Source organism: Athene noctua, chromosome 3 (genome assembly GCF_965140245.1).
Source record: "Athene noctua chromosome 3, bAthNoc1.hap1.1, whole genome shotgun sequence".
In the NCBI taxonomy this organism is placed as follows: Eukaryota; Metazoa; Chordata; class Aves; order Strigiformes; family Strigidae; genus Athene; species Athene noctua.
Genome location: NC_134039.1, coordinates 32653935 through 32681171, shown reverse-complemented (window position 1 = coordinate 32681171; position 27237 = coordinate 32653935). Strand labels below are relative to the sequence as shown.

The window sequence follows — 27237 nt, the reverse complement described above, 5'->3', positions numbered from 1 at the left end:
GCAGAACCATGCTACGTAGCTCTTCAATCCCCAACTCTGTACTGCCGTAGCAAGCTGAGGGGGTATAAAATGCTGGGGTTTCAACCCCAACACCAAATTAAGGTTGAGGCTTCCCTCCAGGGTGCGGCCGGCCTTGCAGGGAGAGCCGTTGGGTAAAGGAGCCCCAGGTGTCTGCATTAAGTAAACAAAGGTCAGGTGTCCCCCTTAGGGATAAAAGCTCGGACCACCTGCAGTAAGGGGCAGTGTCTGTCTGTGAGGTGGATGCACTTTGCAGAGTTCCCTGCTGGGGAAGGACCTCCTGCCTCCCTGGGACTGGGCTCCATCCAGGTCTGGCTTTTGTAAATGTGGGCTGTGTAGAGATTCAGTATGTGGCTTCCTTGGTCTTATGTATTTGGTTTGTTGACTTGGTTGTCTCCTATTCCTTCTATAGGTAACTGCAGTTCACCATTTATTCCACCCATTGTTGGTTGTGTGGTGTTGTTGTTGGGGGCATTGGGATTGATGTTGATTATGTATAATCTGACTTGTTTGTACCCCCAGTGCTCACCCCTGCACTGACCCTTTTGTACCAAATACAGTTTGGTTATTGGTTCATCTTTATGCTGGCTGTGTCCTTTATGCTAGGCCTGATAACTGGCAAAACAGGTTAAGGACATAGCTCTGCCTTCACAGAAAGCAAGCAGCAAAGCAAGTGCCTGAGGCAGGAGCCAGGACAAAGTGCTGTGCTGCTTGAGCACACACCTGGAGGAGCCAACAGCTCCATCACAGAGCATCCTTCCAAGAGGCTTAGTCTGTTCCTTTCAGCACAGTGGCTTGGTGGTGACCACACTGGCCCCCAGCTAGGCAGTTAACAGTTGGTGAAGGCTGCAGGGGCCTTGCCCCTACTTCCCAGGGGTGTCTCCCTCTCCCCACCAGGCCTGGGGCCCCAGCCCAAGGTGTCCTGGCTAAGGGGGAGCACAGCTGAGCCAGCCTCAGGCACAATTTGAGAGACCCACTGGCGTTCCCCCAGGGGGAAGCACAGATACAGTGTCCCCATCCACCCCCAAGGAGTAATTTCTGACTCTTTGTGGCTCTGTGCAGAGCAGAGAGGAAATATTTCCTGGAGAAGGGGGAGGCAGCTCTCACAGGGAAAGCATTGCTGCCCAATCCCACTGTCCTGTGCCCTGCCTGGGCCCAGGCCTGCTCTCCTCACCCAGTTGCCACCCGACAGGTTTTCCACTCCCATTTCACACACCACATCCTGTTTGCTCAGCTGCTCTGCCACCCCACACTTCCCAGCTCTAGCTTTCCTTGTAAGCCAGGCAGCATCACCTGGCCAGGCACACCTCCTCCTCTTTCTTCTCACTGTCCACCTCTTCCTATTCCCCATGTCACTTTTTTCCTTGTGTCAGGATCTCTATCAGATGCTCCCCCTCTGCACTGGCACCTCGTCCCATCCTGCGTGGTGCCCCCCACCTCACCCATGTTCCAGTCCAGATCCCCTGCTGCACAGTGCATTTCTCCTGGCTGGATCCCACTGGGACCCCACAGGAAATATCCAGCCCCAGTATGGCCTTGTGGCCCCCAGGTCCAGGTGCAGTATTGAAGCACAATTTGCAAGGATAAGATCTTCTAAAGATACATGGCAAACATCTAAGACTGAACGTTCACAGTTTCTCTTGCTTATAACAAGACCAAACTTAGGGCGACTTATGCAGTGGTAGCAAAAGCACATTTGTGCTTAGAAGTCATCGCCCACAAGACACCCCCTCCAGACCTGTGCCTTCGCTCTGAGGACCTGTGGTTGTCAGGCAGAACCTTTGGAGGAAAATGTACCAGCACTTGCAACACGGGTAAATCACATATCTTCCTGTGACACATTTTCAGACAGAGCTGTTTTATTTTCTAAATAAATAGCAAAATAAATCAATCAGCTTGAGGCAAACACCTGGCATAGGAAACTTTGCTCAAAGTCATAGTCTGGCAAAGTTACAGGAAACCCCCAATAGGATTGATAATGGGGAATGCTGGGCAAGCTTACAATAGACAGTACTATCAGCTCTGCACACAATATATTCTTCTGCATGTCACAGCTATTCAACCACCTCTAATAGGGGTTACAGCTTCTCCTCCCAGAGTCCAGATTTTCATATCAAGCATTGTATTTACTTCAGCTAGAAAAATCCATTAATTGCTCCTCACCAATTAGGTAGCCCTTGCCTTTTGCAGAGCTCAAAGTACTTCACAAAAACATTGTTACGATCTTCTTGCAAAGGGCAAACTGTGGTAGACAGAAGTTGAGCAACTGTCTCAATGTCATGCTTTATAGCAGAGCTGCAGTGAGGACTCGCGTCTACTAGACCTGCTTGATTCTGCTGGAACCCTTTAGATCAGTCCTCATCGCTGTGTGTGCCTGCCTTTTTTGCTTTTTTCCTACCCACCTTCAGACTCTCCATATCCTTCACTCCTCCTTTCCCCCCTCCTCTGACACATACATTTATTGTTATTATCAGGAACCTCATAGATACACAGCTAGAAGCTATTGCCAAAGCACAGAGAAAAATTGCCTCGACAGAGCCTTTAGGGTAAATTTTTTTTAAGTTACTCTCAGAACTTACTCTGTTTTTTTCATTTTTATTTTTTCCACAATCCTAGATTCATGAGAAGTTTTCCTGTCTGTCTCTCATCTTTCTCCTCCACTCCAGCTATGTAACACCTTCTCCAGCACTTACTTCAGCCGTGCTTGAAAACAGCTGAAACAGTATGGTTTCCACACTCTTCCCTAAGGATACTAGAGCACATCCTGATAAAATTCAGTGTCTGAACTTTTTTCTTAATACACATATATATCATTTAATATTATCATTTAACATATCATAATATATCATTTAATATCTTTTCCCAACTTTATTCCATCATTCCTACTTCTGGCAGCTACAGCAAACATTATTTTCTCTAATTTTAGTCTACCTCTATTCACTGTATATATAAATCATACCCTGACTCATTGTTCAGCCAATCTACAATATGCACATACAGCTCTTTCAGTCTTTTTTCATGTATCAGTTCCTCTAAACCCTTAACAGAGTCACAGACTACAATTATATCTTTTTCTGTACCCTGTTTTTTTCCATCCTGTGTATATGTAATTCCCCTAACTTCCTTCATAATCCATCCCCTCCAAACTTGGTTAATGAGGCAAAAAAAAGGCAAAGAGAATAAGAGACTCCCTGTAAAGAACTGTTTCTCTCTGTCCAGTGGTTACTGAGGAATGACATGCAGATCTAAAGAGGCAGCATCGGGCAATTTCACACTCTGGTTTCAATTTCATTTTGAGGCCAGTTTAGGGTAGGGACAAATTTGAGTGTAATTAATTTAGATTCTGTGAGACAAGTAACCGCTTGGGGTTGTAATAAAGGACTGTCTGCTCCAGAATGAAGAAACTAATCACGTTGTCCAGCTGGGGATGGCACAAAATGATTTAATACTTTTGTGTTGGGTTTTTTGTTTTGAAGAAAGGGTTTATACTAATGATTATAAATAACTATGGGTCAGATCTCATCAAGCTCCCAGATTTTCTTTAGATAAGCGCTCACAGGTTTAGAGATCTACATAAACATCATCAGTGTGAAAATCAAAGTTAAAAAAACCAGCAAGGAAGAACTTTTTCATGAAAGTCCCATTACTTGCCAGGTCCAAGTTGGGAGGACATCAACATTTTCCTCACAGATATTTCAATACTTCTATTTCCAGGTAGACAATGGCACACCACATTTAAACATTGGTAGGAAAGAGGTTAATTCAGCTTCTCTTTCACTCAGGTAGGTTGCAGCAGTTGTGTTCAGAGTTAGGCAAGGAAAGATCTTCTGTCGCTCAAAAGAAAACATCACTATAACAGAAGAAAACTAACACTTCAGTACTCCTGGAAGAAGAATTCTGTGATCCAGAATAAAGCAGCTTATAAATAGCTACAAAAGGCTGATGTAAAGGAATCAGACTACAGTTTTGCTTGGTGTTTGTTGTCTGGAACTTCTGCTGAGGAAAGGTATCTGTGCCTCCATCTAGTCATCTTCTTCTTCATCATCCTATCCCTACCCCAGCACTGGCACTGCCCAAAATCACCCCAAGGCACCTTGGCAGGGTGTGAGCCTCACCAGAGTCTGTCCAGGTTTTCTCTTCCTCAACCCTGTGACACTCAAACACAGATGGTGCCTTCAGGCTTCGAGTGTGCAAGGTTCTGCATTTTCAAGGCTCAGGGCAGGTAAGAGGTGCCTCCAGTAGAAATTAATTAGGGGGCAAAAAGTGATGGGGCTATTTCAGGGCAAGTTACGTTTCCATAAGATTTTTTTAAAAAAAACAAAAGGGGATTTCTCATTGCTTTCTTTTCCTTAAGTGAGGAAAAAAAAAAAAAAATCAAAGTCTATATTTTTTTCTTGTGACTCTTGAAAAAAATACCCCTCCTTGAAAAGGAGTTTCTCCCAAGCAAATGGGAGATAAAGTAGAGGGAAACTTTAAAAACTTAAAAAGCAGACTATTTTAATAGGATATTTAACAAAAGAAACAACATGTTTCTTTGAAAAGTCTTTTTTTCATTGAAATAATATTGAGAGAGTACTTGAGCTCTTGTTAGAAAATGAGAGTTAACGTTGAAGGATTTAATGGCCCTGGGGAGAGGTTAAAGCTCTTAAAAGTTCATTTCCAGGTTTCCTAATATCTGAGGGATTTTAATTGCTGTAATTTATTTGTAAAGTAATGAAAATTGTTCTAGGGAAATTCTCAGATGTTAATTAAACTCCACAGAAATACACTACCTGTATTCCCTTTCTTTATATGAAAAAATGTAATTTTGTATGGATGGATTAGACACAGATATAAACATAAATTACTGATCCACCTGGCCTGTTATTACATGTGCATACTCAAGGGAAAAACAACTGGCGTACAACACTGGCTTTTACTCCCTACACCTCTGTGACCTACCTTTCTCCTCCCTTCCCAACTTTTGCAGCCAAATCATAGTTTAAGGACACACGGTATTTAGTTCACTATTTGTGAGCTACACAGAGCTTTCATTTGGCAGCAAAAGGAAACAGAGTACCAAAAGCAAAAGAAGTGTATTAAACATGTCTTCAAATAAAATTATTAATAGCTTGAAGGGGAACCACTGATTTATTTTCTTTTTTAAAATCAAACTCATCTTTGTTAATCACTAGATTAGTCTAAAAAACATTTAAACTGTTACAGAATTACAGAATCATCTGGAGAATATTTTGAAGATCATCCAGTCCAACCATTAACCTAACACTGACAGTTCCCAACTACACCAGGTCCCTCAGCGCTATGTCAATGAGACTCTTAAACACCTCCAGGGATGGGGACTCCACCACCTCCCTGGACAGCCCATTCCAATGCCTAACAACCCATTCTGTAAAGAAATGCTTCCTGATATCCAGTCTAAACCTTCCCTGGCACAACTTGAGGCCATTCCCTCTTGTCCTATCGCTTGCTACTTGGTTAAAGAGACTCATCCCCAGCTCTCTGCAACCTCCTTTCAGGTAGCTGTAGAGGGCGATGAGGTCTCCCCTCAGCCTCCTCTTCTCCAGACTAAACACCCCCAGTTCCCTCAGCCGATCCTTGTATGACATGTGCTCCAGACCCTATTACTATCATCAAATGCAGTTTCAGAGAAATGAAAATACTTTGTGAAATTACATGAATGGCATATAATTTTGCTTTGGAGGGAAAAAAGGGATAGAAATCTTCTAACAACATTGAACTATACTCTTTCAACATTTGCAGATCAAAATGTGTCTTTTTTTGCCCCCTTTCTTCTAAGCAGCATTTTGTTTGGGATTTATTTCACTTCGGTTCATATAATCCATTTAAAGTGTTGGTTGTTTTTTTTTTTACTGAATTTCCTTCACACAAGAGCTCTAAAAATTTCTAATGTCATCCTTCATGGAAATGAAACAAATTTACATCCAAAAAATGAGGTTTGTATTCCCCATGCATCTCTATTATTTAACCTTTGGAAACCTGAGAGTAAAAGTGCTTTCTTTTTAATTACAGATGTTGTGTTTTTAGCATCACTGTCCCAGTGTCTTTGACTTTGTCCTGTTTTCAGTGTGTATATAGGTGCTCAGCTTAACCAACTAGTTTTGGCTTCCTGTATCTGCAGCATCATTTTGCTACACTCTGACCAGCAGGTAGTTTTCTTCCCTGGTGCTTTATACCTATTGTCTGTGTTTGGACTTGCTCCCCACCAAAATACCAAAGAATACCATTGCTGCAGCAGCATGGCCCAGGAATGAAGCAATCACAGCAGCCTTCAGCATTAAAAGAGAGAGACACACAACATGTCTAGGAAACCTTGACAGAAAACAAAAAGAAAGCAGACAGGGATTTGAAGTGGGGATGGAAAGGCAAAGGAAAAATTGCAGCTTTGTCATGAATGAGGAAAAAAGAGCAAGGTAGTGCAGAGAATAGCAGAAAAGTCACTACACTGTGTGAGAAAAGGAAGGAGAATCTGGCCTAGAATGGATTTTAGATTTCAGGTTAGCATGCAGCTTTTATACAGATTTGATTACAAGCACAGCCCAATTTAATAGATCATTATTTCCTACCATTTTATTTCCATCAGTATGGCTACCCTGCATGGGCAAGCCCTGGATAAAATCACAAGGGATGGAGAGATAGAGGAGATGGATTTTCAGCTGGGAAAACATAATCATTCTCTTATTTTTCCTGGGTGCTGCCTATGCACCACTGTGTTACAACAAAGCTGCACAGGACAAGAAGCTTTGGTAAAATAATGTGACTGTGGAGAAACAGCAAGGGACAATTCCACCAAAAATTATGGTCACCAGCTGTGTTATAAGAGAACTCAAGGCTCTTATCTTTTCTGCTTTCATTACTACCAAACTGACTTTTTCTGCTATTTTAAAAAAAAATAGTTTATCGTTACAAAACAGACCAGTCAGCCAAATGGTGTGGTCACGTTTTAGGCAAGAAGCTGTATCTTTGAACAATTCACTCTTTTCTTAAGATACCTATAAATGTACATTGTTATTGTTATTTCTTTTTCTGTGACTGCTACTTTACCTCCTAGTTCTGGACAGCAGTGATTTTAGGTAACATTGAAAAAATAATGAAGAAAAGCCCAGTTGAGATTTCCAGTCTCAGGTCTGCAAACACAAGATACTGGTTTGTGTGCTTATCTGAACTGAAGCTTTGTTTGCAGCCTTGAAGGTTTTCTTCCACCATCAGTCTCCTAACATAGAGCATGCTCATCTGTCAGCTATTTCCACGCTGTGATAGGATTGAATTTTTGTTTTCAAAAAAAGATGGGGAGAAAGGAGAAATGATTTTAAACACTAGAATGGGAGCAGTTATGCTCACCACTCATGAGTGCATTACAGTCCTCTCTCTGGACAATACAAACTACTGCTTGAGATCAGGCAACACTAAGCCTATACAAAGAAAGGTCATTGCAGCAACTTCAGGCAAACTGAAGAGATCAGAGAGCTTCCACAAGCCAAAGTCTTAGATCACAAGAACCTAACACTGGTAGCGATGCACATTTCTCTCCTCTCCATCTCATCTATTCCAGATTAAACAGTGATCAGTGCTATTCCCTTTCTCATCAGAAGTCCAGGTGAGGTGATGCTATCATCCAAGTCCCTTTCCAAGGTATTAGCACCAAAACAACGACCAGGTGCTTCCTTGCAGGGCTGAAACTGTGTGATCAATCTTCACTGTGCCCCAGAGCTGCAGGGCTTGCTCCACTGAGAGGAGCTAAGGCAGGGGCTATTGGACCCCCCTCAGCCATCACTCCCAGGCCCCTCAGCCTTGACAAAATGATTGCTGCAGTTCATGATATTTGGCATCACTGGTGGCACATTCATCAGAGACTAAAGGGACCAAACTGGCTATGACAAGACTCTCCCTCAGCAATGTGGTCTCTCCAGAGCTTGAGTGAGGTACATCATGTGTCTATATTTCACTGTTTTTCTGGAACTAAAACCAGATAGCAGCATGCACAGAGATCATTTGGTCATTTTCTTCTGATGCCAAATTAGGCAGAGATTAAACGTAACACTTTATAACAGTTAAACAGGTGAGATTAGAGACATGAGCACTGAGGAGAGCGAAAGCAAAAACATATGCAAATTCCTACATACTTGTTTTTCAGAGGAAAAACACAAAACACAGGAAAAACAAGAAGATGTAGACATTATCTACAAAATCTAATCAAAGGCAATATTAAATAGCCTGAGTTTGAACAGAACAATCAGGAAATCAAGATGCTACACTTCCAGCAACATACCTCCACCTGCTATCTTACACTTAGGGCAGGATTCATGGCATTTAACTTGAGACATCATGAGCAAATTGGGGTACAGCCTTCTTCAGTAACCAGTGAGAAGACAAAGGACTAACTATTCCATGAGCATTTCACTGCACCCTGAGGTGGGTGTGATGAATTGTCCTCAGGTGGTGCCTCCTTCCCTGCTGATTGTAACAATGCCTACAACAGCTGGCAGGTAGCAAACTTCCAGATGCATGTTAACTGAAATGAAGCCAGCCTATGGTGCACATTATACAATATTTTTGCCTATATATACAGGAGAAAAGAAAATTCAGGCTTGAAGTCCTTTTTTTTTTTTCCCATGCTCTTTCATGTCTCCATTTACCAGCTTCACAGTATATTACGAAGCCCTTTTTACACATGGACACAAATTTCCTCCCAGACACACTTTTTCAACCCTCACTGAAGGTGAAACTGAATTTCACATGCTACTTCGGGGAAGGTGGTTTGATTGAGGAGTTTTTTTCGCATTAACCTCCAGAGAAGAGGGGCTTATCTGTCACACCAAAGCGTTAGTGGTTTGCAGCATTCTTTAGGTTTACATTGGCACTACTGATCACAAACGCACAGGAAACATAACAAAGTTATAAGTGCAGGTCTGAACCTGTGAAATGCTGAGCAAGTTCAATCACAGCTGACTGCTGTGGGCGTTGAGGGGATGCTGAAAGAAGCAATCCATACTTGCAGGATCAAACCCCAGCCACGCAACTCATCTGCAAAGAACATGACTAAGAGTCACTAAAAGCAAAGCCCCTGTCAAGGCCCTCTGTGGAAAACAGATTGCTTAAGGACCTACCATGCTGACTTCAGTATTTTTAGTAGAATATCAATGTATTTACTCTCTACCATATTTTAATTCAATTTATCACATAGATACTATCCATTAAAGATTACACACCTGTGAATCAGAAGCTGTAAAGGTCAGCCTTTTCAATTTATGTTTAAAAGAAATCTTGGCCTTTCCTAAAACTGCAGATCTTTCTATGTAATCTGCTTCTCCTGTCTGCAAAACTACAAAAAAAGGGAGTTTGGTAAAACAGAGGTCTCCATTCATAAGGCTTCCTTCCACCTTTGAGCTCCCTATGGGCTACCTGCTCTCTAGAAGCAAGCCAGTGGGATACACAGGGCATTCATGGGAGATGCTGCCTTTCCAAGGAAAGACTAGAGAAAGTAGAAAGAAAAAAATCTTTACAAAGTTCAATAGGCCAAATTTTTCTTTGAATTACAGCAGCATAAATCTGATCTAATCCTGCCAAAGGCAATAGGACTATGCTGCATTCACACCGCAGGAATCTGAAATCAGAATTTGGCCTGCCACGTTCAAAATCACAAGGACCTTTTCCCAGTGCTTAGGAGGGCTGGCATCAGTAACGCTTATGCTTGTTCAAAGAAGATATAAAATGCCACCACAAGTGTGAACTGCAGCACTCAAGTAATGCTTCAGACCTCTTTTTCACAGACATCAATAACCATGCAATGCAGCAGGCAGGAGAGCATCAAGATGCAGCATTACTGTCTGATTGTCCTCCAATCAGAAAAGCTTTATTGTGGGTGGAAAGGGGCAGAATGACTTTAGCACATGTGCAGCTATTCAAGGAGAGAGAGAAAAAAAGGCCTGTGATTATTTTATTCAGTGACTACTTTAGTTCAAAGGCTAATACAAGAAAATAATACTGCCTAATAACTGTATGTTATTTGGCAACTGAATGGTTGGTCAGAGTGAGAAAATAATTTGTGATTAATTTATTCCCATCTACTCACCTACATTAACCTGCACTGGATTATTTATTTACAAGGAAATAAAACAGGAAATGCCTGAATTTCTCAGCCCACTAGATCTCTTTCTGACAAAAAGCTGCAACAGTGGCCAGCTGAATTCTCCCCCTTCATTCAATTAGACCCAATTCTGCCTAGTTAAATGGCTCAGGCTCACTTAAGAGTGACCTGTAAAAGAAAAAGGCTGTCACGGCTTGTGTCCTTGTTTACTTCTTTGTGATGCACAAAGTATGGTCAAGAGAGTTTTCCTAGTAAAGGGCTTGGCTCCAATTCTATCTGGCACTGAGCCTGCAGGGAAAAGGACAGCCCCCTTCTCTCAGGTATTCCCTCTGGCCCACAGCAGTCCAGAGGCCACTGTTAGCCACACCATCTGGCCAAATGCACATTCAGTTGTGAATTGCTGGGTCCTCTGTTCACCGCAGGGGGAAGACTTGTGTCAGATCCAGCTGCAACCCATGGAGACTCCTAAAAAGAGAGTTTTCAGCTGCCCAAGGATGCTACTCCCTCTGCATCTTGCCCTGTTCAAAACCACTAGTGGGAAGGCTTGCTTGTTTAGTAATTCCCCAGAAGACTGGCTGGGGTCTGGGAAAACAGTGAAATATCAGGGATATGAAGGAATAAATTAGTGCAGTGGAAAAAGAAAGACTTAACTGGACTGGTTCAGACTGGTTAGTTGCTTTAGTTAACACCTATTTAGCTTCAGGAGCTAATGAACACTTCCAAGAGAGGATGGCTTTATTAAAGATTCAATTATTTTCCAATTAAGATGTAAGAGTTGTATTAAATGTCCCTGAAAATACCACCATGTCCTCCAGCTGCATGCAGAAAAAATACAAGCTAGCATCCTTGGCTCCTCTAAGGTAAAACACAGGCAAAAATAATACCTTACCAAAACCAAAAATAATCACAATCATCAGGGGCTCTTTACCCTTTCTAAGGAAGAAGAAAAGGGATGATTTTTCTGCAGCTCTCTTCTACCTGCTCCTTTCGCTCCTCATTTTTTCTCTGTTGCAGATAATTCCACATGATTAATAGGCTCTTCTCAGCAGTGCTACACACAGTTAGTTCTTTTAATCTCTTTTTGAATCTGAAACTCTCTAATCCCCCAACCCTTCAGCCCCATGAGACTACACCTGAGGATCACAGAATAAGATATTTCTTTCTGGTTTTCAGTTTCCATCTGCAGGTCTGCAACAGAAGGAAGCTCAAATTTACCTTATCTGCCATGATCATAGAGGAGCCTCCATGGATGCCCAGGATGGGTGTGAGGGTCTGGGCAGAGATGAAGTCCAGGATCTGGGCAATGGCTTCCTGGTCTGTGTCATCAGCAAATACCACCCCTTGAATCTTCCGGTCTGACATGAGGTCACAGATGCGAGTAATGATGCTCTTGGGATCTGTCTCATTCATGGCCACCAGCTCCACCCGAGGCACCACTGAGAGGTGGTGAAAGTCATCTTTCTCGTGGGCATCTTTGATGGCCACTTCGTCTGAAGTTCCCACCAGGATGACTGCAATGCCAATGCTTGGGTGGCTTTTCTGGGCATGGGCCCCGCTCCCTGTTGTCGCAAGGACTGCCAGCACCAGCCAAAACCTTGAAGAGTAGCACTCCACCCTGGGCCTCATCTTCAGCTCTTACACTCCCTGAGTGAGGAAGAAAAAAAAGGAAAGGGGGAAAGTAAGAGAAAGTGATTAATTGACAAGTCAATAATGCACTCAGCCTTCAAGGCAGATACACTGATCTTCCCCAGCCACTAGCTCCCCTCCTTGCCAGTCCTTCTTGCCTGATGCCCAGCCCTTTGACTACATTCAGGGCTCTGTTAAAATCAGGGGTGAGGATCAGACCAGTCCAGCCTCTACTTCAGAGTCTGGACTTACTTCAAAGAACAGCTGTCAGCAGAAGATGTGATCATGTAATCTCTTGAGGCCCATGTCACTCTGAAACCCAAGTCAAAAGTGATAGAGCATTGTCCTTTGATGGCTGATCAGCTGTCTTTGTGAAACTAATTGCTTATGTCAAGCCCATGTCTAAGTGCTCACCCTCAACACAAAGGAATTACTGGTGCTTGTGATCAATTTGGCCTTCTGCTGGAGGTATAGGCAGGGAGGCTGAAGGGACCAGGAAGATACGGACTCTTTTTTACTTTCTCAGCACAGCCCCGCCAGAATAAAGTCAGGACAAATGTCCAAGGCCATTGGATGTGTATATATGTGTGTGTGTATCCATTACATACAACCTTCCTACTGCCAGGATACACACATCTCTGATCTGTAGTACAGTCAAGCCATAGGCCTTTCATTCGTACAAGATTCATTTCTCTTTAAAAAGCAAGAAACACAAAATTTCCCAGTGGTCGTGGACAAAACTGGATCAGTGCAGTGTGGGGAAGACATTCCCCCAAAGCCCATATGACAGTTCTTTTTGCCCAGAAGCAGAAAGACCCATAGAGCTTAGGAAGGTTCACCCTCAGCTACTACAGCCAGGGATATTACACCGATCTTTTGCCTGAACATGTCCGCTTTATTTTATAATCATAACAGTAGAAATGAAAAAACCTGATGAGGTCATCCCTCTAGCCCCTGACTGAGCAGGACTGTTCCCTGTGGGTTTGTTCCTAGATCTGTCTTTATACAGTCTCATTTTAATAACAGTTCGCATCTCCACAACACTTTTCATCCTCAAGGCACTTTACAACCACTAACAAATTAATCCTTGCAGCACGTATGCAGTGTAAATAACAGAACACCCCTGGTCTAGGGACAAAAACAGAGCAGCATCTCCCCATTCTGTGGGAGGCAGCACTGCTCAGTGTGCCCATCTAGGGCCATGCTGCTGTCCCAAGGAGATTTCAGCCACTGCAAACTTAAGAAGGCTTTCCCTCAGCACAAAAGGTCCTGCTCAGCTATTCATGCCCATAACCGTGTTCTTCATCAGTCAGGCACACCTGGAATAAATACCCCAGCCCTGCACTTCTTTGTGCTACACCTCTGGTCTTGGGGATCCATGAATGGGACCCTTCCATACTGTTTGCTGCTACATGCCTCTATCAAATGTACAGAAACCACGGCAGCAGTGACAAGGCTGGCAAGATTTGGGAAAGCTGGAAGTCCATGAAACAGCCCTACCTGTCACCAGCCACCCATAGGGAAAGGGCACATGGAGCCCCGTTTTACCCTGCCCAGGAGAACATGAGCTCAGCACCTGATCCCTCATTGTCATGTAAGCAGAGAGAACGTATCCTGCATTGATATTACTGGATAAGTAAGCAGATAATAAAATAGATAACAAATATGCATCAAACTAAATCCACTTAGGAGGCTGAAAGGGACCACGGGTGTGAAGAACCAATCAATTCTAAATTCTCCGACAGATCCACTTTCTGAGAGACGCTCACAAGGATAACCAAGAAACTTTGAGAGTTTGGCAAAATGAACAGCTAACTTCATTCCAGCAGGACTGTTATCCTCCAATTACGAGTCACCAAATTAGATTCCTTCACAGTGAAATGCAGTCCCCACTCCTGCAATGCTTTATTAACTTTAATGCACTCTATATGCTTTCTGTCTCTCACTCTCTTGCTCGCTCCCTTTAATGCTATATTTGTTCTCTTTAAAATACATCTCCTGCGATCCCTCTGCATAGTCTCACACAGTATATTACGCTTGGTTAGGCAATGGCTAGCTGTGATGCCCAGGGAGTAGAGTGTAGTTTTTTCCCAGCCCCTCTCCCACCAGGAATACTTATATAGGGCCTTCCAACCCAGGGCCAGGTTGGCAACAATGCAGGAGCTATTCAGGCAATCATGGCAGCTGTCTGCCTTCACGCCCAAAACCAGACTTCTCCCACAGGGAAAGATGCTGGCCAGGGAACCCATTCCCCTCTCTTTACCTGCATCAAAGCCAACAAATTCCTAGCATCTACCTCCAAGCAGCAGAAAAGAGCCCAGATCCTGAAGAGCACATAGGTACCAATCAGCTGGGTGTCTAGCTCATGGGATGTGCCCCCCAGGCAGATTTTTCCATTTAACAGAACGTGATGGAGTTCCCTGTACAGTGCCAGAGCCTCAGGCTTTACAGGAAGCAGCCAGGGCTAGGAAGAGGCTGATGTGAAGAGGAGGTTGTCAGTGCCTCCACAGCCAATCTGGCATCTCCAATTTGGATCCTCAGCCATAAGCCCCCTCTGGATCAGACAGAGCAATGTTAAGTAGTCTGTGTTGTACCACTCAAGACAGCTCTCACTCACATGTAACATTTCTGTCATGCTCACAATGTGTTTTAGGTGCTCCATGGGTGGTCTGCATGCCAGAGACCAGTGTCCTTTTGAGGGAATAGCAGGTACCAGGTCCAGGCTGGGCTCACTTATAGGATGGGACACAGGGGTATGATAAGGCAGGGGAGGGCCAGTAAATCACACCCAACCCAGGGATGAGTGGTGATTTGCACTATTTAGCTCCCACAAGGCAGCAGCAGGTTCACACCACGGAGTTAAGCTGCTCAAAGACTGCAACAGGGGTGCTCATGGTGTTACAGTCCCCACCCTACCCTCCTTGGGGCTGACTACTGTTCACAAGCAGTAGGCACTATCCACAATTCTGCTCACACGCAAGTGCTGGCTGTTAGAAACAGGGACAAACATCCCAGCACCAACCACGTCTCTGTTTTCTGCTCTGGTCTGGCTCACTACAAGACCCTTTTGAATGTGTGATAGTAGAGGAGAGTCAGGGGTGAACCAGCACAGACTTCTTATCAGATTAAAGTGGCCCCAGAACTACTGTGAAAATGTGTTTTTGCATACACAGCAGCAAGTTTTACACATTAATTTCTACACTTCTCAAAGGCAAAAGTTTGAGGCGCCCAATGAAGGAAGCACTGGAGGCAGCATGCAGACCTCCTCCTGAGTGGTGTTCTTGTTTCCAGTGTAGAAGAGAAATAGAGACATTCACACAGGGAGAAACTCACAAGCACCTGACAAGGCTGCAGGTGTAGAACACGGCATTTGCCCTTAGTTTTTTGCAAGTAATTTTAATATTGCTAGATTCTAATTTCACAAGTCAAGAATTATTTTTAAAATGTGCCAGTATGTTTTATTACAAAGTATTTTACATGAGCAGCTTTTTCCCTTGGTGGTGGTGTGGGGCAACAGTGTTTGAGTCTATTCTGTGATTTTGCCACTCCAAAACAATTTATCAATTCTTAAACTCCACTCTGGTAAGTAAAATCCTTTACACATTACTCTACACTATTACGTTGTCCCTTTCTCCCTGGAAAATAATATATGACAGGGCCATTAGACAAAGTGGTTTTACAGACGTATCTATATTTAGGTATAAACATGCCTGTAAAACCATTATACCTCTATAATCTCATTTTACTTACCAATAAAACATATCCACTATTGTAGAGGAATGCACCATCTACTTAGTGCTGCAGAGCAATGTTACACAATCACTGTTAAAATGGGAAGGGAAAGCTAACTTCTCCAATTGAAAATGCAAGAGGAATGTAGGTAGTCAGACAGTAATTATTCAGATTGGAATTTGGCCAGGACCAAAGGTTAGATTGCTTAAAAATATCATGAAAACCTTATTTGACACTGCATTTTTATGTGGATCAGATCTAAGATAAGTATTAATAGAAAATTACTAGGCTGCACAGGCAAAATACAGCTCAGCATTTAGAGATATTTCTGGACAATATTTCAAAATACAGAAAGTACACAAATAGGTCACTGTGCATTCAACCAGGCTAACTGTAAATAAAGAACTACTCAGGCAGTGTACTGCAAAGCTAGTCAATCTTCAGGTCAAACAAAGAAACTGAGGCAGAACACAGGCTGGTCCCAGGAGTTTGGGGGCAGTTCTGTCATGCGCCGATGCTGGTACCTCCTTCTGCTGCAATTGTGCCAGCTGTTCAGCCTTGCACAATAGTCCCTTGGGGGGCTATTTTCAGGCCCCCAAAACCCTATCTCCAAGCTCGAGACAGCAAGAAGAAAGGAAGTCCTGTAATACTGCAGTCCAAGACTAAAAGTTGTCTTGAAGGCAGCTTTCCTAATTAGGAGGAAGTTGATGCTTGTGATGGGAGGCTAAACAGTGTGTACTAGCCACCAGGGAAATTCACGGGGACATTGGCTGCATACTGGACAAAGAGCATCACCTACCTCCAGCCTCCTGCTTATGTACTTCCCTAAAGGGACATGGGGAAGTTCATATCCCAGTGCTTTCTGGGCTTTGCTCACTGGGAGCTCTGATGAAGTCCCAGCACCAGCTAGGGGACTTCAAGCCACAGAACCTGAATTCTGATTTTGCATCTGCACTAAATGCAACGCTAACCCCCAGCCCTACTCTCAGCCCTGACCACTAGCCCAATTCCAGGACTCACCACCACCCTCTGTCCTACTACTACCTAGAGACAGATGTCCTGCCAGCCCCAGTGTTAGCCACCAGTGTTACCTTACTCTTTGGTATTTGCTCATCTTTGACAGCATCTTAATTCACACTGGCTTAATTTCTCAGGCAGTTTGAACAGTATCAGACAATGAATCAAAAAGCAACCCTTGTGTTTCAGGACCTAGCTGGGCGTAGGAAGAAACCATCTCACCTGTGAGATAATCTACAAAGCTGGAAGGTGCTTTGTGCCTGGTACCCAAAACACGACCAGGGAACAGCAAGTGCACTAGAAGAAGCTGTAGTAGGGAAGTTATCATTGCACTAGACATGCTGCTGGACTGTCTGGCAAGGAAATGCCTGTATATCCAGATCAAAGAAGAACGCTGTTTCTGTGTTTACCAACTGCAGAAGATTGGTGCATTTTTAATCTTTTTGTCTCCTACCTGCTTTACAGGTAAGCTGCAGGAGCTGAGAAGACCCCTGCAAAAAAAAAGGAGCAGGACTGATTGCAGCCTCATAAACTCTTACTCCTAAGAGCTGGGCTTAAAGCTATAAATCACACCATAATTTACACCTGTTTCTCCAACCTCCTGAGTTTTGGCAACACAATTTCATCTTAGGACAGCCTCTCATTTTCATGGTTACTGCCATCTTCCCAATCCAGACACACTGCATATTGTATACCTCCGAAGAAGCATTCCTCATGTTCTAACACCGCTTTAACCATAGTCCTACTGCACCTTCAGCCCAGTCTATTTGTATGTTGACAAACCCTTTCTCTGCTGTTCCCCATATTACTGCTTCCCAGGTAGGTGACATAAGTGCCCATAAATCTTCTTCTGGCTCACAGCCCTGTTGTTCCAGGAATTTTGTAAACATATACAAAGAAGAAGGAGATGGATCTGGGGCACGATGGATGTGTCTTGGAAGCGCCTGCACACTTCAGGTGCTGATAAACAGAATGAATGATGCTACAGGAAAACGTCCCTACATCCAGAGTAGGAAGATGACAGAGGCTAGAGACAATGGAAAGTGCCATGCAGTGATGAATGCAAGAACAATCCAGCATCTGGACCTAAATGGTTCATTATAGTGACTTTGAGTAAACACCTCCTCCAAGGGCATTTCAGTACTTTTAGATGAAAACTGGTCCACTTTATTTTAACTAGTTTCGAACATCACTTATATTCTCATTTGGATATATAAATGTTCCCATGACAGTGATAGAAACAGTTCTCCAAGGTCTTTTGGCCAGGTCTTCTTTCTGCTCTTCACAGCCACTCCCTTGCCAACATGTACCTTTGTCCATGCCTGTGATGTTCCACAGACTCGTTTCTATCTAACTTACAAAATGGTTCTTCTTTTCCCTTATTTCTCCCAAATCATCCTTTTTCTTTTGGTGAATGCATAGTACACCCCCAACCAAAGCTTTCAAAGCCCTTGGAGCTCTCTCATTACCTTGCTGTTTGTCTTCCTTCCATGGTCACTGGGTGGAAAGTAGCACATATGTTAACTTCCATTCTCTATTTTACTTCAAGTTGTTCTTTCTTTACTAAACCGGGTACAAACTTGTCCCTGACTTGGACAGTGCCAGATTCATCCCATATATATTGTAATAATTTCTCCCCACCTCCAACAGCTAGTTTGCTTCCGTCTATCCAACAGGTGTATCCAAGGATAAGGTGAAAAAGTGCTTCCCCGTTTTCTGCCCCATCCAAAGGAGAAGATCAATTCTCTCTCTACACTTAAGGCAGTACAAAGAATGCTTTGATCATCAATTAGACCCATACCATTCCCAACAGATGAAGAACTATGTCTCATTATTGTAAGCTTGCCCAAGGGTAAGTTCCCAGTGTCCTTCCCACTTCCTCCCACCCACATATTTTACATATCATGGGTGATAGCTGATACAGCCACAGCCTGCGAGCGTCTGTTGAGGCCAACACCAACTGATTCATGGAAATTACAAATTAAAATCCTCTGCTTAATAGTCTTGCCCTTCCCCCAGTCACTTCAGGATTGCTGTCTACAGCATCTGCTTTAGCACACTACCTGCACTGAAACTGAAACAACTCAAACAATAGGATTACTGCTGCTAGGAGACAGCTCCAAGATTCACATTTAGAAATGTTTCCCTAAACTCAGTCTAAATTTTCCCTTTGCTCAGCTATCCTGTCACTAATATCTCCTTCATTCAGCCAAAAGAATTTCTCCCTCTCGACTCACAGTCTCCACCCTGAAAACGCTTGTAGATGGTTATCTGATCACCCCTTGAGATTTTCCTCTGTTGCAGCAGAAGTTCACTTCTGTTCATTCCTCCTCATAAGTTGAGTCCCCTTGGGTCCTCATCAGGATGAGCAAGGGAGGATGAAGATAGGGAGAGCAGCAGCGAGTCTGACCTGTTTATCCAGCCTGGCACACACATGCAGAGCTGCAGGAGCCAGTGTCACACACACAAAAGCCATTAAGCAAGACAGCAGGTCAGTCTGGCATTGTCTAGTGCCAACTTCTAAATGCCAGGGCATACAGGCTTGGCACGGCCATCGCTCTCTGCGAGCCTGGCTTGTGGAGCCAGGCTGGAGCCACTGTGCCCCTGCCAGGATCTCACCCCTCCCTCAGCATCCCGCTTGGACAAGTTTAGAAGGATGAGACAGGCCCTCCCTGGCAGAGACTGAAATATCCTCACCACCTGGAGGGTTCAGTTGCCACAGCTGTCACTCCGTGCATGCTCCATTTAAAACAAGGGTTTCAAAGCTTACGAGACATGCACCGTTTCCCACTTCTGACTGTCGTCTGCCCCATCTCAGAACTGGATCCAGGCTCAGAGAAAGATCATCCAAAGCAAGGGACATGTCGCTGTGTGCACAGGGACTCTCCAAAGGGATTTCAGCACAGTTGAAAGCAAATTTGCCTCCTGAAGTGCAAGATGAGGTTTAAACAGGCAGCAGAACACTGCACCAGAGCAACCCCAGTTCTGTCAATTAAACTGAACTGTAACAATTCAGTAATCCACGCAGCAACCCCTTCCTTCCTTTCTTAATTCTCCACTTCCAGTATTCATTTCCAAGTGGGAATCAACAGCACATTAATAACATAAGGGCATTAAAGTCTGCAATTTCCAAAAGCTAGGGATTTAAATACCTCTGATCTATTAGTATCCATGAGAAACACTCATGAATGGTTTGCAGAAGCACATCTTCAGCATTTCCCATTACTTGCTGTATTAATTAAAGGTTTTCTTTTCAACCTTAATGAACTTTGCATTTTGTGAATTGGCATATGGTTATACTGAATTTCAAAATTTAAAAAATGAGGAGAATTTTTACTTCCAAGGGTGAGAAGACTTTCCCACTCCCCAGACTTTCTCATGCATCTCACTCAGTACCTGTTTGTTCCCTGCATCATTCCCTTAAAGAGAAAAAGCAGGCAGACAGAGACTGCACTGTCTCCTGAAGGCAGCTGAAGGCAGCTGCCAAATGCCACACCGGTGCTGAAATCTCGTGGGTTCCTCAGAGCCTCACATCAAGAGACAGTCTTACATTATTTGGATGCCAGACATAACCACTGTAAAAGCCAAATTACAATGGTTTCTTAAAACATACCCTAAGTGGGAAAGAAAATACGATTTTTCTTTTTTTAGGCAGAAATTGAGTGACTCCTTCTTCTACAATACTGAGAATCCTAAAAAGGGCATCTGAACCAGAGGGAGACAGCCTCAAACTACACCTGCACTTTGGCTACAGTCTTCCAGTTTGCTGTCAATCTCCTCAGATATAATGTATAACATGGGATAGAGCTTTAAAACACAAACCTGCCCATCCCTTCGGAAAGATCTTCATGAGTGCATGTTTCAGTCTTGAAGCCCACGCAGCAGGGCAAGCTAGAAGAAACTATTTGCACCACCTCGGTTCATTGTCACACCGTTACAGCAAATCTTAAACAGCCCTAAAGCAGAGTGCCAGAGCTCACCAGACCTGATCAGGTTCTCATAAAGGTGTTCCAGACAGTAGAAATGGCAGAGAAGGTAGCTCGATGCCTGAAACACAAAGATACGAGGCAGGCAGCGGGGTGGAGTGAGAGAGAGAGATACATCCTGTGAGCTGGTCCAGGACAAAGCCACATTGCTACAGACACTGATGGGCCATGTTTCACAAAATGACAGCATCCCTCAGGAACCTCATGACCTCTTGATTTCCACTGGTATGGAACATTTTGGAAAAGGGAGTTTAGTCACCAAAGTACCCCATGAAACCTCCAGCCTTGCTCATGAAATGAGACAGGGAATTGATCTGGAAGTGAGAAGGACGAAGATATGTTTTTAGCATGGGCAAAAAGGCATGCCACAGCCATTGGAGCCAAGAAGGGTCAAAAGCTGGCTCCGGTCAGACCACCAGAAATGACGGATGAGTACCCAGAAAAATGTGTTGTGGGTCTCCTTCCTTGTAATTGCCTGTGCCTTGTCCCTTCCCTTTTTCTCTACTCTGATTCTTGGTAAAGGACTTTTAAGTTCCTGTTATCACTACTTATAGAAAAACAAAACAAAATCTACCTAGAAGTGGTAATAAGGGAAACCCAATGTGTGACACCAAGAAGAGTGCCATTCAAGATGTTTGTACACTCCCAACCCAGAGGCATCCCAAAACTACTCATGCCTTTAGAAAAACTTGATCCTTACAATAAATACTAAAGCCAGAATGAAGGGAGAATTGACAACTGCAAATAAAGAATTTTTTTATTTGTAGTCTCATTTTTCTTCTCCTTTCCCTCTTTACTCTCCCCACCCAACACTCTCCCCTTTCCCTATCTTTGTATCCCTGAGTTCAATGACCAGTAAGGCATCAGCCATCAAACTGCTGGATACAATATGCTTTCACAGTACATTAGTGCTGTGCATCAGACCATGCTGTGCCTGCAATTGTATGACAGGTCAGGGCTGATTCGTCTTACTGAGACTTTCAATCAATAGTGTCCAGAAAGCTTTCCCAGCTGGAGGGACCCAGCCCAGCAGTTGCTGACCTCTCCCTCACTCAGCACTTGATCATATTTATAGAGTTGCAGTGACAGAAACATACACAGGCAAAGCCAAATCTGGACCACAGCTAGTCACTGGCTGTTGATGTTGCAGGGACAGGGATGGAAAGGTCCAATCCAGTGTAAGCAAACAGATAAGATTTGTCTCAGTTGAATGCCATTTCCATGCATTTCTTCCTCTGTTCTCCGTCTTCTCCAGCCTCTCAAATTCATTCATGCTGGCTGCCTCAGCCACCTTTCCCAGCTCATCTAGCTGTTCAACCCTCCATGGGCTGGCCAATGCATACGAGGATGTACAAGACCATGCCTCCTCGCAGCCCAGCTCCACCACTGGCTTCCTCAGGCTGCAGATCGGCCCTTTGGGGCCTCATATCATTTACACAAAAGTCACTATAGTTTACATTTGCAGCAGGAAGAAAAAAAGTATTAGTAGCAAGAGTAAAAGAGAACAATAACGAAGAGCAGACAGTTGCCACAATAAAGAATACCTTACCAGTAAATAAAAATCAATATTACAGACAAAGTGTAGCTGTGAGTGACATGCTTTAAGGTCAGTTTACATTTTTAAAACAGCATAAGAGGGCTTAGTATAAAAGAAAATCCAGAATTTTGATATTCCCCATGAACTTCCTTAAAGCTACAATATATGCCCTAATCTATCACCCTTCTCATCCTTCTCCATCCATCACTTATCTCTAATCCATTTTTTGTCCTTCATGGCTCCTACAGTCATTCCATTCCTCATTTTAACCACTGTCATATTTTTGGTCCATCCTCAGTACCTCTTAGCTCACTTGTATTCAGACTGTTAGGTATCTGGTTTTAAATCTTGAAAGCATGGAGGGAAAGTACCACAGGTGAAGTCTTGTTCTAATCCTTCATACCACTATTTAAATCAATAAGCATTTTTTGAAAGTGTAAACACCATTGTTTTCTTCCTCACCCTTCGCCTTATTCTCTTCACCAGAAAGATGGAGATGCATCTTCTCTGCTTCACGGAGTTAGAATGTTTAATTATTTATGGTATTTAAAGTACTTTTGGCTCTGAAGCGACAGAAGCTACAGGAGCTGAGATTATTATTATTACTTCCGTCACACTTCCCTGAAGGCAGCAATGTCTTCTTGTGAGATCATACCCAACATTACTCACAGGATCCCAAGAGAGTGTATTAAAACCTGTATGTCCAAGATCTTCAGGACAATAAATTCTAGTGTAGCTAGGAGCAGAGAGACAGGAATTGCTGTAATACCATAAATAGTTGTCGGTTTCCAAGCAAAATCCCTGATATTCAATATCATCTTTGCCACATCGACTCAAACTGCAAAATACTGCTGATCAGTAGTTTCTGATGAAACAACATGTTGTCAGCAAATGCCAGTTTATTAAGCCTATTCTCATGAAAATATCTCTCAGCTCACGACACATTTTCACCTACTCCAAAGCAGCTTTCTTGCTGGCAAGGAAGAACAAGAGCAATGCAGATCTTCTGAGAGCTAGGCAGAGCTGCAGCAGGCAGCCAGCCTCCAGGGTCTGGGCTGGAGGTGCAGCTCTTCTGAACACCAGGACCCATCCATCCAGCAATTTTAATCCAGACCTAGGAATCTCCTGTTTCATTAAGAGACGTGCCCTGTGGGTCTGCCACAGATCCAGGGAGTCTGGTTCCAGCAGCTCTTGGGCAGTGGAAATATAAAGCCCAGCTCCATTTCAATTCACTTGCAGAAACTCAAAATACAAGATGTCCTAAATGTGGTCCTAGAAGTGGAGACCCTCAGACTTTGGATTTAAACAGATCTGGGGAAGGTGGCCAGACCAGAGTCACCAGGCTTTTAGAGCATGGCCAGAAATCCTGGGAGCTCTGGATCCCTCCTAAACAAAAATCCTGGTCTTATACCACAGAGCCCGCAGATCCTGAGAGTCCTGTCTGGGGCTACAATATCAGACGTGCCAGAAATCTGGGATTCATAGAAAAGACCTCAGATGTAATTCTGAGGGCACAAGGCTTTGTGCCCCACAGCTGCAAACTCAACAAACCCTGGAAGCCAGGGGAGAAAACTAGTAGCTTTGACAGTTTCACCAGTTATTAGTCCCTTTTATCAGTTCCTCTGAACTTGTAGTTTCCCAGTATTTGCAGGGACAGGAGGGAAATTTTGCCATTAAGTACAGACTAAAACTAAGTTTCTACCTCTGAACATGCTCCTGCCTGGAAAACCTGCTTGTAGCCTGATGCCCTGTGATTCTGTCAGACTTCACAAACTATGTTGAGCTGTGCCTGCTGAGCACCTGAGTGAGACCTGTGGAGAAATACAAGGGGCTTTGAGGGGTAATGGCAGCCACAGGGTATATTATCATTGACAGGTTTACTGAGGGCAACTGCTCTGCTTTGGGAGATTCTTCTGTTGACCAGAGACAGTCGATAAAGAATGGAGTAGTCCTGGAATCAAGAGAAAAGATGTTGTAGTCCATGCCCACTCAAATTCTTCTTCCAGTTCCCATCATTTCCTGGGTTACACTGCCATAGAGCAATGTTGAAAGACTAGTGCGTTCTCACTGCAGAAGTAAGTATAAAGTAAAATGAGAGTGTGTATGCCGGTTTTTATATATACACAAACTCTCTCTATATATATTTATTTTTATATATGTATTTGTTTGTTATTGTTTATTTTTTTATAGACATACAATGAGTATATATGGACTCCATCTCATCTTAGACCAGCAGATAGGGCTACATTTCTCTGAAGGAACAAAGTAGGTAGGAGAAGCAGCTCTTTGCAGGATGGCCAGTTACCCCTTTCCTGCCAGACCCAAAATGGCACCAGTTCCTAAACACACTAAATCCCTGTATTCCTGAAAAGAAAACCCAAAAACAGTGCTGGGAAAGGGGGGGGAAAAAAAAAAAAAAAAAAGCTGGAGACAACGTTCAAGTTGCATCCCTTTTAAATCCAGTCTGGTCCTTGTAGGAAATCAGCTTCCAAGATAGAAACCCAAACCTTGCTGCCATGTCTGGGGTCAGCCCCTGGCACAGAGCAGCTGCTCTCCCTCCTGAGAGCTGTTTCTAGGGTGGAGTCAGAGTTAGCACTCAGCCAAGAGGTGGGGCTTTAGTGGATATAATATCAAGGCTGTTTTTCCACACTGCCCATTTTGATGCACTATAGTAGCACTGAGGTGCCAGTCCTGTCTCGTAAAGGGTTTTTGTACAATCCTGAGGTTACAGCGCATACAACCATCATGTTAAAGCATTCAGCTAGCGACAGGCTGCAGTCTTTAGCTAGAGCTCAACCTTGTTTGTATATGACAGTACCAATATTGACATCCTGAACAGCCGAAGATTATATGCTGCAAACATCACCCAGTCCCTCGAATGAAGTAGAGAAAGCAAACCAGGTTGTCTATATGATGAACTGCCTCTCCAAGCTTTGCCTTGCATACACCACTCATCCACCCAGAACTTCCTGGTGCTATGCTCACTTTGGGCTTTCCTTGTTTCTCCTTCTCACTGCAGCTTTGACACTTCTCCAGGCCAGGTCCAGACCACAGGGCTGAACTGCAGCCCCACAGGGTCTCCAGTTTCAATTAAAAAAAAAAAACAAAACAAACCAGCTCTTAGATGCCATGCTGGCTTCCTATAAAGCCTCTCTACAGCTTCTGTTTTGACCTTATTTCCAAGCCAGGAAGCATTTTTGCATTCAGCTGCATTGATTGTTATATATATGAAGATGCCCAAGTACAGTAAAATTCCTGGAGGCATTTGCACTATGCTTTTCCAATACCTCTGTGCCAGAGGGTGTAAAGTCCCTCTGATCTGATGCAGCAGCATTTTAAACCCACTTTGCACAGGTGTTAGCACCTTTGTGAGGCACTGGAAGCCAAGGGGGCTCATGACCTATAAACACAGCACACATCCGGAGAGCAGCCCCTTGCCATGCTCGCTGTGATACTTGTCTCAAGAGAGAGGGGGAAACACCAGAACAAACAAGACATGCATGCATTGTCACCTGACTGTGTTGCCTGGTGTTGCTCTGGGATCCACTTCCTCTTGTTCATACTTTATCTTCGGAGCCTGCAAAGCTTCAGGGACCCTAAACCACCTCCCTCACTATACTCCTAGGACAGTCCTGTCACCACCCCATCCAGAGGTCAGGGATACTTCAGCAAGACTAAAGCAATACCCATTTATCACTCCTCCTTTCCTAATTAAAGAGATCAGAGGACATATCAGACCATGGCTGAGCTTCTGGCCCTGGAGCTGAGGTGAGTTGGTGGGCAAGCTGTGCAGCCCCTCCAGCTGATTCATTTACCCAGGCTGGCCTGACATGCAGCTAAGGGACCATCCTCTCCAGATCCATCTGCATCACAGCTTCCCCCACTGCTAAAATTTTTATTTATTTATAAAAAGCAATTGCCTAAAAGTATATAAAAAAAACCCCAAAAACCCACACCACAAAACAACCAGAAAACTCAAACCAAAAATATCAAGTGCCCTGACATTAGGGAAAGGAAAAGCACTCAGGCAGTGCCAAAATTCCCCAGGGGAGGTGCTCAGACTGGAATTACTGCCAAGATGACAACTGTAGGGAAATAAGCCACCAGATACAGGAGAATGGACTGGAGAGGCCCAGAAGAGGGGAAGGGGGAAAAAAAAAAAAAGAACAAGAAAAAAACCCAAGAAATTAAGCAGGCTTGTTTGTCCATCAATAGCTATTATGCTTTACAGGATTTACAGGTGTCTTTCACTCATCTCTGCTGCATCAGCTTCCCAAATGTCCCCGTATCTGCTTCAAAACATCTGGCCTGCCATACCCCATCCCAGCAGACTCCCAGCCAAAAAGGTTTCAGTGCTTATTGCAGCAGAGCTAAAAAGGAGCCATCTTCTCTAGCCACTGTGACCTGATGGGCCCACTCTCTCCTCCCTCTACCTAAAGAACCCCCACTTGCCTCATAAGCAAAAAAAAAACCAAAAAAACCAAACAACTCATACATAAGCATACACATACCAGCTTATTTTCAAAGCAATGTACCCTCCCAACCATCCCTTTGTTACCAGCCATTAGGAGACAGTCCTGTCTCCCTCACAACCTCAAGCCCACACTAGTGCAACAGCAACAGTGGTGTGAACAGAGGATATTTCCCATGCCAACAGAAATGTGAAATGAAGAGGTTGATGCTTCAGCAGATGGCTTCGGACTTGTCACAGCAGGGAGAGAAACCCACTTGAAAAACGTGGCCCTGGCACTAATCACCTCCTGGACTGGTAGCACAGGATTGTGGAAGCAGTTGGGGCTGAGTATCAGATGTGAAATGACAGGGATGAAGAGCAGCAAGGCAAACACGGAGGCAGTGAGAACCATAGGCTTTCTCTGGGACTGCGACAGGATGTTCAGGCAGGCAGTACGTTGGGAACAAAAGCAGAGGAAAAGATGCACATACCAAACAGTCAAGGGAGCAAGGTAATGAAAAGCCAAACCATCTAACCACAGCTTGTAATGAACACCTTTAAAACATTACAAGCAATGGGTAAATGGAGAAGAGCAAGCTGTAGAGAAACTCTGCAGCGTATAACATGCAATGTATCAGCCTGCCTACAGAGCTCACTAGCCCAGGAGACTTAACCCTCCCCAAACCAGTATCAGCCCAGAACCACCGCTAGTGCTGGTGCACATCCTTGTTTCACACAGCCCCTCTAAAGAGCTATCTTAGAT

The 27237-nt window shown here is 43.9% G+C and overlaps 1 protein-coding gene across 1 annotated transcript in view; it reads right to left on the bottom strand.

Moving 5' to 3' along the window:
- Positions 1–27237, bottom strand: part of GRIN2B (glutamate ionotropic receptor NMDA type subunit 2B) — a 207041-nt gene that overhangs the window by 158294 nt on the left and 21510 nt on the right. Inside the window, exon 3 of the mRNA XM_074901403.1 lies at positions 11339–11767. Within this exon, the coding sequence (XP_074757504.1) occupies positions 11339–11749 (411 nt within the window). The 5' untranslated portion in view covers positions 11750–11767. The remainder of the gene's footprint in view (positions 1–11338; positions 11768–27237) is intronic.